The sequence below is a fragment of the Papaver somniferum genome, chromosome 5, assembly GCF_003573695.1.
Source record: "Papaver somniferum cultivar HN1 chromosome 5, ASM357369v1, whole genome shotgun sequence".
Taxonomy (NCBI): Eukaryota; Viridiplantae; Streptophyta; class Magnoliopsida; order Ranunculales; family Papaveraceae; genus Papaver; species Papaver somniferum.
Genome location: NC_039362.1, coordinates 128,425,117 through 128,438,983, shown reverse-complemented (window position 1 = coordinate 128,438,983; position 13,867 = coordinate 128,425,117). Strand labels below are relative to the sequence as shown.

The 13,867-nt window shown below is 36.7% G+C and overlaps 1 protein-coding gene across 1 annotated transcript; it reads left to right on the top strand.

The window, feature by feature from the left end:
• The first annotated feature begins 345 nt into the window (after positions 1-345).
• LOC113282665 (SNARE-interacting protein KEULE-like) lies at positions 346-9,495 on the top strand. The gene is made up of 21 exons (XM_026531713.1): positions 346-654; positions 821-879; positions 1,620-1,701; positions 2,183-2,261; positions 2,374-2,424; positions 2,505-2,601; positions 2,723-2,755; positions 3,322-3,450; positions 3,638-3,826; positions 3,908-3,991; positions 4,094-4,192; positions 4,272-4,342; positions 4,713-4,809; positions 5,243-5,368; positions 5,487-5,582; positions 6,744-6,863; positions 6,982-7,062; positions 7,187-7,401; positions 8,255-8,345; positions 8,426-8,515; positions 9,043-9,495. The coding sequence occupies exons 1-21, from the start codon at positions 576-578 to the stop codon at positions 9,091-9,093; spliced, it is 2,019 nt and encodes a 672-aa protein (XP_026387498.1). The 5' UTR covers positions 346-575; the 3' UTR covers positions 9,094-9,495.
• The last annotated feature ends 4,372 nt before the right edge of the window (positions 9,496-13,867 follow it).

The following is a 13,867-nucleotide window of genomic DNA, read 5'->3' as shown; positions in this document are numbered from 1 at the left end:
GATAACAATATTTGATGAAATAATACAAGACTAAAAATATCATTTGTATTTTGCAAAACATGTACACACATTAAAATGCACACCACTGGGTAGCATTTGGCCGGTCTTTTATCACCAGTTCCCATCAATTCAATTTTAAAAGGTAACCAGCAACAAGAGGCCCGGCCGGCCTTGGCACCTAAATTTGTCATATTTGGGGTAGCATCTTTGGATTATCACGAGCCATGACTTGATTCCCACTACAAGGATCTCGGTCAAAGACTCGGAAGGACCAATATCTAAATAAACAAAAATGAAATGAAATTACGGGATTCAAATTTGGAAATTCAATTCAACACATAATAAATTCTGGAAATTACACAGAAAAAATGAGAGAAAAGAGAGAAAAATAGAGCAAAGAGACTCGTTCTTCTCCATTCCGAAATTTCATCAAAACCACGGCTCTCCATCTCTGAAATCATTTCTCCGACCTTCTGAATCTTCATTTTCACGGTTTCTTTCATCTTTTCCGCTTCAAAATCAATCATTGAGTAGTGTGACACAACTTTGATAAAAAAAAAAGAGTTTTTCAAACAATGTCTATGTCGGATTCTGATTCGTCTTCTCATGCCTCCTCCTCTGAATATAAAACCTTCCGGCAAATTAGCCGTGATCGTAAGTACTTTTCTTCGTCATCTCATTTCATTTTTGGTGAATTTTTGTTTACCTTGAATTTCACGACAATAGGCAACATTTCATTTTTGTGATTTTTTTTTCTTTTGAAATATAGGACATTTCTTATCATGAATCTATGATGATCATGTGGTCTCTTTATTTACAGGTTTGCTGCAGGAAATGCTTCGTTCGGCCCAAACAGGTGATTCAAAATCAACATGGAAGGTATTCTTTTTTAACATGCTTTCGACATTCTAATTGCTGCTTTTATGTGCTGTGCCTGTATCTCCTTTGTGTTCTCACCAATTATTAGCATGCTGTCTATAACATTCAAATTCGCCATGTTTTGTATCACGGAAATTTTCAGGAATGCAAATAATAGTCCCGCACCATTTGCAGTTGTATGGTAACTCCAAGGTTTATTTGAAGATGTGAATTTCTGCTACATAATAGTTTTTCTGGTTGTAAAATGAGAGACATGGCCTGCCTATAGCATTTAGGAGATATGGTTTTACCATCTTACAAAGTTGATATTACATTTTTCCTTGTGTGTTGAACTTTAAACTGGATATTAATTGGGTAATTGACTTGATTCATTTGGTACCTAAGGTTCTGTATTAGTCTGGCATGCAAACCTTAATCCACTATATTTGAAGTCAATCAAATTTTTTGACATACTGTCTATCATTTGAGCTGTACTGAAATGTATGTTGGAAGTAACACTGATAAACATTTTGATGTTGAAACTAGTGATTTTCGAATTCCTGATAGTTGTGTTACATTTATTGCTTTCTTCTTGTTGTAACTCTTGTACACTAGTAGATAATAAGATTTGATACCTTAGCTCCTTCTTGAAATACATCTTTACTGTGAAATTTGGTTTGGTTCTTTACTTTGTGATTTTCATAGACTTTTGCCCACTCTATTCAGCGGGGCTCATTTTGTCAATTTAACTGATTATGCAGGTTCTCATCATGGACAAAGTTACAGTCAAAGTCATGTCTTGCTCTTGCAAGATGGCAGATATTACAGACGAAGGAGTGTCATGTAAGCAACACAGATGCATTTACCAAATCCTGATGTAGTTTGATGTTTCTCTCATGCTATATGCTATGTTTTGTGTGATCATGGCATTTGTCGTTGGATGTCATTTTTTACGTATGTGTTTTTGAAACGCTGTGGATGTCAATATTTATAAGCCTCTTTGTCTTGAGCTTATTTTATAATTTAAACTTAGCAAAGAAAAGAATATTTTACCGTCTAAAGCTAGACAGCTGTGAACGAACTTGTTTGATTTGTAAACGACTAAACGAACTTGGCATCTTTGTGATTTGAGTTTCGCTTGGTAGTTCTGATATGCATATATATTCTAGTAGTCAAACTTGTTATCTAGTAGTCAAATTCTTAGGAAATGGTTAGTGGTCTTAATTCTGTCTGCCGAGTGGATCCCTATTGGGTGTAGTAGCGATTTAAGAATTTTACTGCTTTGAGTTACCTAGTGTTAACTACTCTTCAATGTTTATTGCAGTGGTGGAAGATCTATACAGGCGAAGGCAGCCATTACCCTCCATGGATGCGATATATTTCATACAGCCTTTAAGGGAGAAGTAAGTTTGTTTCCCTCACTCTTCTATTTCCTCGTCGATGCATTTGGATTGCCTAAATGATCTTTAGGTGTTGGCAAGTTTGATTCTGACTCTTGTTTCTTGCATCATGCAGTGTTGTCATGTTTTTGTCTGACATGTCAGGAAGGGTGCCATTGTACAAGAAGTACGTGAAAGACATCTCCAGAAACTCATTTTTTGTTTTGTTTTGGTGTTAGTAATTAATATTGTAGTGATTTGTTTCAGGGCGTTTGTCTTCTTCAGTTCGCCAATTCCAAAGGAATTGGTTAATCTTATCAAGAACGATACCAGTGTTTTGCCTCGTATTGGTGCATTGAGAGAGGTCAAGTTTCTTATTATGCTCATCTTCTTATGCTTTTGGAGACATGGATCTTGGATGTCCACCTGTTGTTTAGATATTTATATTATGCACTGATTTATTTCCATTTTGGTTTACCTTGCAGATGAATCTGGAGTACTTCGCAATGGATAGCCAGGTATTTATTGACAGACAAAATTTAATACTGAACATCCTGTGCGAGAGTGAGTTACTTGAGGGTGATAGATTTCCACTTCTTAGCATTAATATTTTTTTGGAGAACAGAATCGGTGTTATACCGTCAATAAAAACCTTAGATGATGTTAGATATGCCTTTTGGATGTAAAGTTTATTGGCATACCATATCTCGTGGGTGGACGATCCTATATGCTATATCCAAGTGAGATACAGACTACAAAGTTCATAACTTCTTCGATCCAATAATGGTGAAGCATTGAGAGGAATAGATTTAAAAAAATGGATGGAATGCCTCCAATCCTACTTCTTTCACGTATATTAGTATTGGGAGATTCTAGGATTTGATTGGAATTTAAAGCATGAATATGTTTGACATCTGCATGCCGGTTTCGGTTGTTCCACAGTGCAGGGCAGATAGAAGTAATATGAACTTAACTTACCCAAGGACCTATACAAAAGATTGTCACATGTAATATATATTGGGCAGGAGCTGCTAATGGTTATTCATTTTTTGTAACTGTTCTTGTTTTGTGATTAATCTTGTAGGGATTTGTCACTGATAATGAGAGAGCACTTGAGGAGTTGTATGGGGAAAACATGCAGAACACTCGCCAACATGAGGCTTGTTTGGATGTGATGGCAACTCGGATTGCTACAGTATTTGCTTCACTAAGAGTACGGATTTAAAAGTTTTGTACATTGATTACCTCGAATAAGTCTTCATGTTAGACTTCTGTAACATCCACAATCGTTTTATATACCAGAAACAAATGTTGAGCAATGTTTATGACTGTCATAGCTAACTATCCTACGGATCTAAAACTTAATTAGCTTCAATTTGTTGTTCGTTGATGTTCTTCAGGAGCTTCCATATGTTCGCTATCGTGCTGCGAAGGTTGACGAATCCACAGAGACGACATTTCGAGACTTAATTCCTACAAAGCTTGCCGCCTCTGTGTGGAACTGTATTACAAAATACAAAAGCAGCATACCTCACTTTCCCCAGTCAGAAACGTGCGAGCTGCTACTCTTGGACAGATCTGTAGACCATGTAAGTGATATTTCTTGTTTTGAAAGAGAATGCTTATGCTCATTTGAGTTTTTTTACTAATATATGGCTCGACACCTTCAGATTGCCCCAGTAATTCATGAATGGACGTATGATGCCATGTGCCATGACTTATTAAACTTGGATGGAAATAAATATGTTCACGAGGTATGTCCCAATTAATTCTTACTCCTGTAATACCGCTATTATTGTTACGTGTAATTTGAGATTTACATTTCATATTCTGATACATTACTAATATGCTGTTAGGTTCCAAGCAAGTCAGGTGGTGAACCTGAGAAGAAGGAAGTTCTTTTGGAGGACCACGATCCTGTGTGGCTGGAGCTACGCCATGCACATATTGCAGATGTATGTCTGATCTCTTAGATTTTGTATGTCTGTAGGAAGTTGGGGAGATTATATTTTGATCCTTGTACATGTATTACAGGCTAGCGAAAGATTGCATGAGAAGATGACAAATTTTGTTTCAAAAAATAAAGCTGCGCAATTTCAATCAAGGTTTGTTCTATGCGGTTTCTGTTATTCAATGAGCATTGAGTCATTTCAATTTTATGAATGTAGTAAATTAAGATGATGGCAATGTTTGGAAATATACATAATGTGTTCCTTATATCTTTTCTGGATGTATCTAACATAGTTGTATTAACTGTATGATCATAAGTTGGTATAGGGTCACTCTAACTTCAATAAAACATGTGTAAAAAGAATAGTATTTGAAATTTAAGTCTTACTGTTGGTGCGTTTATAGTTGATTGGCTTTCATGGAAAGATGTGGGATCCTTAGTCCAGAATTTTTCTGAATGTGTATTAGAATGATGGCTTTTCAGTTCATGTGTTTATTATCCCAATTCCATGTCTCTTTTTACAGAGATGGCGGTGAACTGTCAACTCGAGATTTACAAAAGATGGTCCAAGCCCTACCACAGTATAATGAACAAGTGGATAAGCTCTCCCTCCATGTAGAGGTAGTTTCCTGAGTAATAAATCTTTTTATGGTCATATGCAGCATCTTTAGCTGGGTTCAGAATTTCAAGTGCACTCCTAATGAAGTGTAATGTGTCCCTGCTGCTGCTGCTGCTTGCAGTGCATATAATCTGGTGATATAATTATATTGCAATTAAATGATTCAGAATTTGGGATAGAGCTGCCACATTTGCTTGCCTAGCAGCTAGCTCGTCAAGGCTGAGTCAAAAATGACTGATTCTCTTACGCTGTATATTGTTTTAGTGCTCTCCAGTAACAGCTGCTTAGCCTAGAGGATGGTAGATGACAGTCATAGGCTAGGTTCATAAGTAAAACTAACTAATCTGATCTGATAAAGCAGTCTGTAGTACAGTTATACAGGATGTATACTGATTTGATAACTAATCACTGGGTAATGATTCTACTCTATTGTAGATTGCGGGAAAAATTAATAGGCTTATTAGGGAGTTGGGGCTGCGAGATCTTGGCCAACTGGAGCAGGATCTTGTTTTTGGAGATGCTGGCTCAAAGGAACTTATCAACTTTCTACGGTTAAAGCAGGTAACTTGGAAATTTGGAATTGGATATATGTTTGAAACTCAGGAAAAAGTAATTATCATGTGCCCGACCAGTGAATACTTTTTCATTTTGATCAGGTTAATTTCCCTATCTTATGCAGGATGCATCTCCTGAAAATAAGTTGCGTTTGATGATGATATATGCGTGTGTCTATCCTGAGAAATTTGAGGGTGATAAAGGTACCAAGTTGATGCAGGTAGGTTGTTTTTTAACTGCTTACATGACTACTAATCTATGACTCGAAAATTAGTTATAGTACTTCAGAATCATAACGATGAGGTTAGAAGCTGTTTTTTTTTTCAATATATGCACCACTGGGATGTAAAAGTTTAAAGGTAGATATACTCTCACTCTCACAGTTTTAACTTGCCTTTGCCTCAATCCCATAAGTAAGCTGCCTTAAATTTGATCATTGAAAGCTACTCGAATATGCTATCTTTAATTTGATCTCATTCTTGAGAATCTCAGTTTTACAGGCGTTCCTCTCCTCACTTTTGAATTAGTTCATCTCAAAGAACGTCATTAAAAACAGTAGTTCATTTCATGATTGTTGGTAGTTTATCTAGTTGTTTTTCATTTTTTACTTATGATCATCTTATCTAAAAATATTACTTGCATCATGCATGGTTAGTAATAATTTTTGATATTTCAATGATATAGCTCTGGCGTATCGATAAGTTTGTTACATTTTTTTTTGACACTAGGTTGTTTAGATCTGTATTTTATCCTGCCTATATGGCCCTCTTAAATAATAGCTCGACCTTCAAAATAATCAGTGTAAAAAATTTAAGTCTTGATTCGTCCTTATCTGGCTCTCAAATTGTTGTGTATGGAGTCATTCCTTGTTACTCCTTGCAACTTTTAGATTTTAGGTTCAGTCTCTTTATATGCTACATCATTCCCTTCCTAATTTAATTTTGATTAAGGTTATCCCATCATACGCCCTAGCCCACATTTACTCTCCACAACTTTTAGGTTTAGGGTCAGTCTCTTTATATGCAAGATTTGGCTATAACATTGCCTTCCTAAGTTTTGATCAGAGTTATCCCGTCATACATCATATCCAACATTGCTCCTCGAAGCCCTTGACACTTGGGGACAATGGCGGTACAACCCGTTCCCCATGTATTTGATTGTTAGTGTAGAAACTTTTATACCTTTTTTTAGTGTGTACACACTCCCCCTTTTTCAAGAATTTATTCTTGTAATTTTCACTCGTGTTGCGCAAAACATGCTTCCATTCCTTTATTTCTTTTTTACTTTTTCAGAAGTAGGCAGAGTACTCTTTCTCCTTGGCGAAACTAAATCTGATTCCGCAATTATAAATTTGAAATGCTTACTATTTATCCTCTCACAGTTGGCAAAGATATCCCCTGACGACATGAACGCTGTAAACAATTTGAAATTATTTGAGGGAGCTTCTGATAACAAAAAAAATTCACTTGCTGGATTCTCGCTGAAGTTTGATGCTCAGAAGGTAAAACTTTGATGTACTGAGAAACTATAAAGTTATGTAGAAATTGGTTTTCTTCCTGTTTGGTCAGTTCAATACCCTGTTTCTAGTAACTTTATTCACTTTCTTTTTTTATTTATAGAGGAAACATGCAGCTAGAAAAGACCGAACGGGGGAGGAAGAAGAAACTTGGGCACTCTCACGATTTTACCCTGTGATAGAGGTATATCGAGTAGAAGTTGGTAAAACTTGATGTTGTGTAGTAAGTTTCTCCTAGGAAAGACATGTGAACACTATGTATGAAGCAGTAGTAATTCTTATGGTTCCGTCATTTTGCCAATTTTCAGGAGCTGATTGAGAAGGTTAGCAAAGGCGAACTACCAAAGAATGAGTATGCATGTATGAACGAACCTAATCCTTCTACAACAATAACATCAAATAGGTCCCTCCCAAGTGCATCAGCAAGGACAAGTCAAGCTCCTGTTGCAGCAGCTCATTCTATGAGATCAAGGCGGACTGCCACATGGGCTCGACCTCGGGGTTCTGATGATGGATATTCGAGGTACTCATGATCTTTCTACCCTTCAAATAATCTGTTATCATCATGCATTATTTACATTTGTTCAGATACTGTCCTGGATGAATGCCACAGGTCTACTATTGATGTTCTACATCACGGCTTGACCTCCAAGTTTAAGAACATGATTCCTGAAATCAGTTTCACAGTTTCAATTTTGTATGTGTCTCGATTTAAATGTTTTTTCATTTTCTAGTAGGAGTAATTAGATTTTTTACAGGTTGAAGATAAAAATCATGCATTTAAAGAAAATAAATAGGATTTTGAATCCATAGCTGTATAATTTGTTGATCATAACACTAAGAAGGAAATTTTCAGGATATAATAGATAGGAGAACAGTTAATAGATATTATAGTAAGTGGTTCCCTTCAACACTGGTATTTCCATGGTTTGTAAGTGTATTTCCGTGGTTTCTAGGATATGGTGGTATTGTTAATCCTTTGTAATTTGTATGCACATTTGTAAACCATAATGTGTACGCAGGTATGAAACCTGGGTGTTTTTATGGTTATATAGTTGGTGCAAGGCATAAATTGGTGTTCAATAAATGGACTTGTCCTAAGCGCCTAAGCCATATTTTGTTAGAAGATCAATAATAAAATATAGAAAAGATGGTGACGGAAGCAAAACCTCTTAGAAAAGGAAAAGTTATATCTTTGTATCTGTAAGAAGGGAAGGAAATTTGTCATCGTTTTCCACCTTTGAGTAGCTGGAGCCTGCAAGATTAGACCTTTTCCTAGAAACCACATGCATAATATTGTAATCTTCTTTGGTTGTTATATGATTGCCTTCGATCTCATGTTGTACTTAACATTTGCTCTGCTGTTGTATTTTTAGTGACTCAGTGTTACGGCATGCATCTAGCGATTTTAAAAGGATGGGTCAACGTATTTTCGTCTTTATCATTGGTGGAGCTACTCGATCAGAGGTAAGAGAAAGTTCTGTCATATGCTTTAGATGGTGTATGGGCATACTTCTGGTTTTTATTAGATGGTGGTTCTTTTTCAGCTACGGGTTTGCCATAAGCTCACCGCAAAATTGAAGAGGGAAGTTGTTCTTGGTTCATCTAGTCTTGATGATCCTCCAGAATTTATCACGGTAACTACTGTTTATGTTTTTGCTGCTTTTCTATATCATAAATGGAGGCTGCTGAATTTGAAAATATAGCTTTTATAACTGCTCATGTCATAATCCAGTTGGTTTGTGTCCTTAAGAGTAGCTTTGGGTAAAAAGAGAATTTCTGGACGTCCTGTCATAATGAAACCATGTTCCTTATGGTTACTGACACAGAAACATCAGAAATGTTTAATCAATTCAAAATAAAAAATCGGATATACTGTTAACAGTTGCAATTCCATGGTTATGAAAACATTCTCATTGAATCACACTCTTTTAAACTTTGTCACTGAAATCATATTTGACTACATATGTTTTATGGTGCACCTTTTACCTTTGATCCGAAATAGGCAGGTTTTACTGAGAATGGTCTACTTTTCTAAGTATAAAAACATAATCTACTTTTTTAAGTATAAAAACATAAAATTGAAGAATGGCCATATTCTGTAAAAACATGAGTCGATTTTTTTCTTTTGATACTGATACATTGGAGTTTCCTTGTGTTGCAGAAAATGAAGATGCTCACTAAGGAACTTTCAGTCGATGATCTGCACATTTAATGAAGCTGATGTTTTTCGATGTGAACCCTTCACAGACAAATTTTATGCCTAAGCTATACAGGTTACCCTTCTCATGTTTAATTGTAGGTCCATAAGAAAGAAATGTCATTATTTCTTCTTTCTTTTCTGTTTGTGAAACATCTTGCTGAAACTAACTGGAGCATTCGGAGCCAAAGAAATGCAGCTGTGCTGAAGTATACGATTTGAGCGCAGAAGAATGGGGAGGTCTCTTCTGCCAGAAACTTTCTTATATGTCTAGTTCCTTCTCACACCATATCTCAGCTTTCATTTTTGCAGCAGTATGTATGTAAAAAAACTACTGAAGCTTTCTCACATTGTACGTGTATATAGATAGTTACGTAACGATGGGTGAAATGAAAAATTACAGAAATGTTGTTACTCCTCTCCTGTACTTTTGGCAGAAACAACAATAGTACCAAACCAGGCCTCGGACTAGTCAGCACACTAACCCCAACATTGTTGACAGTTGACATCATCGCCGTTGCCAACTCCCAAGTCTACCAACATTCTGCTCAGTGAATCGGGATTGAAAATGCAGAAGGTTTACTAATTCATTTTGATTTGACAGAGTATTGGAATATTAGAGATATTCTTCAGTATAATTAAAGTTCTATATTGCACGTATATTTTCAACAGACCCTACAGCACGTTTTCCACGATGAGACATGAACTAGACATCATCTCTTTGGTTGGTGTACCCAAAAGCTTCAAATACAATATTTTGCCATAAAAATTAGAAAAAGAAATTTGAAAGATAGGATAAGAATCAACAAAGTAGAAGGTATATCATTATAGAAACCAGAATTACTGATTTAAATATGAGTAGGAAACGCTTGAAATTATGCAAGTCTACACCAAAATCCAAATGTAATCCTAGATCTGTTCTGTAGCTCTTACTTGGCTACTTCTATATCCTTGGGTTCTAAAGAGAGCAGGAGACCATATGAATAAGAGAAAAAAACACCAATAATTTGAACACAATGACGAATGTGATGTTATTGGATTTTTTTTTTTTAAAGAAAACTTAGGCAGAGCCTAAGGATTTGTATTGCTAATAATGCAAGTGTGGTCATTGTTTAGACAAACATTAGACCCACTGCTAAGGTTCTTACAAGTTATAGCCAAATTCAAAGCTTGGAGATTTTGGGTTCTATGTAACAGGTTAAGACCCAGTAAAACAAAAGTTACAGGTTTGATATGTAATAGGGATTCTTCATTCGATGTCTGTTTTTCCTTGTGGTAGTTTCTACTGAATCTTCCTTTGATTGCTTGGACGTAGAGAGTGTTGAAGTGCTCCAGGATTTCACTTGTTTCAGCATGTATTTCTATGTTCATGTGCTGCTTTTCCTCTGCCCATTGAAAGGCTAAGTCTGCTCCTCCTGTGGCTCCTTCTGCTCCCACTGGCCTATGTGTCCTCTGCTATCAACATAGTTGCCTGCAAAATCAATAATAGTTAGGGCAGAGAAAAACTGATAAGTGTTGGGATCCTGAATAGTACAGATTTTGATTAAGAAACCAAAGCTCTGCTTGTGTTGTTGGATCCCAACATGAGTTCCAGGAGTAGCTATATGGGATTCATTCTCAATGATATGCCCCTGAGTATTCAAGGCATGGCAATGTAACTTGTGAAATCTGTTATAATCACAGAGATGTTGTTGAATGCTGAGAGTAGTATTCTTAGCATTTGGAGAGATGTTTTGGAAAACTAGATCACATCTAGCCTTCCAAATGAACCAACAAGTGGTTGCATAGATGCAGACATTATGACTGATGTTTGCATTGTGAAACCAGTCCATGAAAACAGTATGGTGATCAAATAAGCCATGATTCCCACCTAACATTTGCTGCCAGACTTCAGTGGCTGCAGGGCAGTTGAGGAACATGTGTGTCATAGTTTCCTCCCCACAGTTGCATAATTTGCATATGAGATCAATATAGTGGAGAATGCTTGCAGTTTTGGCATTTGTTGGCAGAATTTCATGAGCACATTTCCATAGAAAAGTTTTGACAGCTGGTGCCACTTCCAAATTCCATATAGCTCTCCAGTCTCTTGTTGTTTGATCATTTCTATAGAGATTCTCTATTTTAGCTTTGTATAGAGCTTTAACAGAAAATTTTCCTGTGCTGTTGAGATTCCAGTGAATATTGTCTTTTTCTCTGGGGTGAATATCAAGATTAATGACTTGAGCAGTATCAGAACTAAAGATTTGTTGTATGAGCTGAATATTCCATTCCCTTTGATCTGTCATTAGGTGAGCTAGAAGTTGGATATCATTGGGGCAGTTTGCAGGTTTGATGAGTTTGTCAGTTGAAGTAGGTATCCAGAAGTCCTCCCAAATTTTTATTGTGTTTCCATTTCCTATTCTCCATTCACAGTGTTGCTTAATGTTCTGAATACCTTCTAAAACCCCTTTCCATATCCAGGAGTCTCCATCTTTAGCTTTGGTGTTCATGCTGAGAACATTTCTTCCCAATAAATATTTGGCATCCATCAGTTGGTACCAGAGAGAATCCTTGTCCTGCTCCAATCTCCATCCTATTTTTGTTATCATGGCACTGTTGAAAAGCTCCATATTCATAAAACCTAATCCACCAAGCTCCTTAGGTTTGCAAATGGCTGTCCAGGCTTTTGGCTAGTAGCCTGTGGGGTTTTCCAGGTTCTTTCCCCAGAAGAAATCTCTTTGTAGTTTGTTCATATCTTGACATGTTTGCTTTGGGATTCTGAAACAATTCATTTGATAGAAGCTCGCTGTAGAGGTGACAGATTTTATTATAACTTCTCTTCCAGTTGGGTTCAGTGGGGAATTCTTCCAGCTAGACAGGTTTCTCTTCATCTTATCCACTCCTGGTTTAAAAGATTGGATCTTGCTTCTATGGGTAAATAAAGGAGAGCCTAGATACTTGTCATTTGCAGGAAGAATTTGAACTCCAAGCAGCTTGCAGATAATAGGCATAAGAGCTGGATCAGTGTCCTTGCTGAAGAAGACTCTTGATTTGCTGAAGTTGATGAGTTGGCCAGAAGTATCTCCAAAAATGTTGAGGATATCCTTGAGATTCTGTGTTTCAATAGTATTTGACTTACAGAAACCATACAATCATCAGCAAAGAGGAGATGATTTATGGATGGGGCATTCCTACAAATTTTTACTCCAGAGATGAGACCCAAATCTTCAGCATGAGATAAGATTCTGGATAGTTCCTCCATGCAGAAAAGAAACAGGTAAGGAGACAGGGGGTCTCCTTGCCTGAGTCCTCTAGTAGGGTTAAAGAATTTGTCAGGGGAGCTATTTAGAAGGACACCAATAGAAGTAGTGGATATGCATTGCATAATCTTGTTGCACCATTCAGAGTTGAAGCCAATTTTGACCATAATTGTATGAAGAAACTTCCAGTCCACTATGTCAAAGGCTTTAGCCATATCAATCTCGATCCCCATACTTCCTTTGTTGCCTTTAAGCCCTCTTCTGGTTCTCATGTGATGAATAATTTCATGGGAAATGGCTATATTATCAGCTATTTGTCTTCCAGTTATGAAGGCAGATTGGTAGGGAGATATGGTTTTGTTGAGATATGGTTTCACTCTTTGGGCTAGCAGTTTGGATATGATTTTGTAAGTGGTGTTGCAGAGGCTAATGGGTCTGAAATGGCTGGGACTAGTAGAGTTATCAATTTTGGGTATCAAGGATATGAAGGTTGAGTTCATTTCTTTGAAAAGGTATCCTGACTTGAAGAAATGTTGGACCATTTTAACTAGGTCCTCTCCTATAATGTCACAATTTGCTTGGAAGAAGTTAGTTGGGAAGCCATCTGGTCCTGGAGCTTTATCTTTGGCCATGCTGAAGAGAATATCTTTGACCTCACTATCTTCAGGAATTCTATTGAGATTTTTGTTATCTTCAGTGGTTATGATTGTAAGAATGAGGTTAAGGATTTCAGTATTCATAGAAGGGGATTCTGAAGTAGCCATTTTTGAGAAGTGGTTGGTGAAGCATTGTTTTATGTCTTGGTAGTTTTCTATCCAGTTTCCAGAACTATCTTGGATGGTATCTATCTTGTTCCTTCTTAATCTGCTTTTTGTAGTTCTGTGGAAATAACTTGTATTCTTATCTCCCAATTTGATATATTGGTCTCTGCTTTTGATTTTCCAAAAATTTTCTTCAATGTCTTGCCATTCTTTGGAACTTTCATTGCAGTTTGTAAGGCTTTACTTCTGTCCTGATTGAAGTAGTTTTATTGTAGCCAATGCAGATGTTGCTTACATTCTTCAATGTTTGTCTTTATGTTGCCATAAACTTATTTGTTCCAGATTTTGAGTTTCAGCTTGACCTCTTTGAGTTTTCTATCAATTAGAAAAGCGCTAGAACCAGACAAGTTCCTCTGCCAACATTCAAAGATGATATCCTTACAATCCTTATGGTCTATCCAACGACCAAACAACTTGAAAGGGATTTTACCAGTACTCCAGTGAGGATTAGTGTTAATCAAAATGGGATGGTGATCAGAGCCAATAGATAAAAGATTAGTGATAGTAGAGTTTGGATATAGGAGGAGCCAGGACTCAGTGGCTAATCCTCTATCCAATCTCTGCTCAGTGAGAGCAGGCCCACTTCTCTTATTTGTCCAAGTGAAAGGGAAGCCAGTGCTGCTTAAATCATTTAGATCCAGATCAATAATCTTGTTACTAAAAATATTAGCTTCAGCATTGTCCAGTGGTTGGGTACTGTATTTTTCAAAGTCATGTAAGATAAAGTTG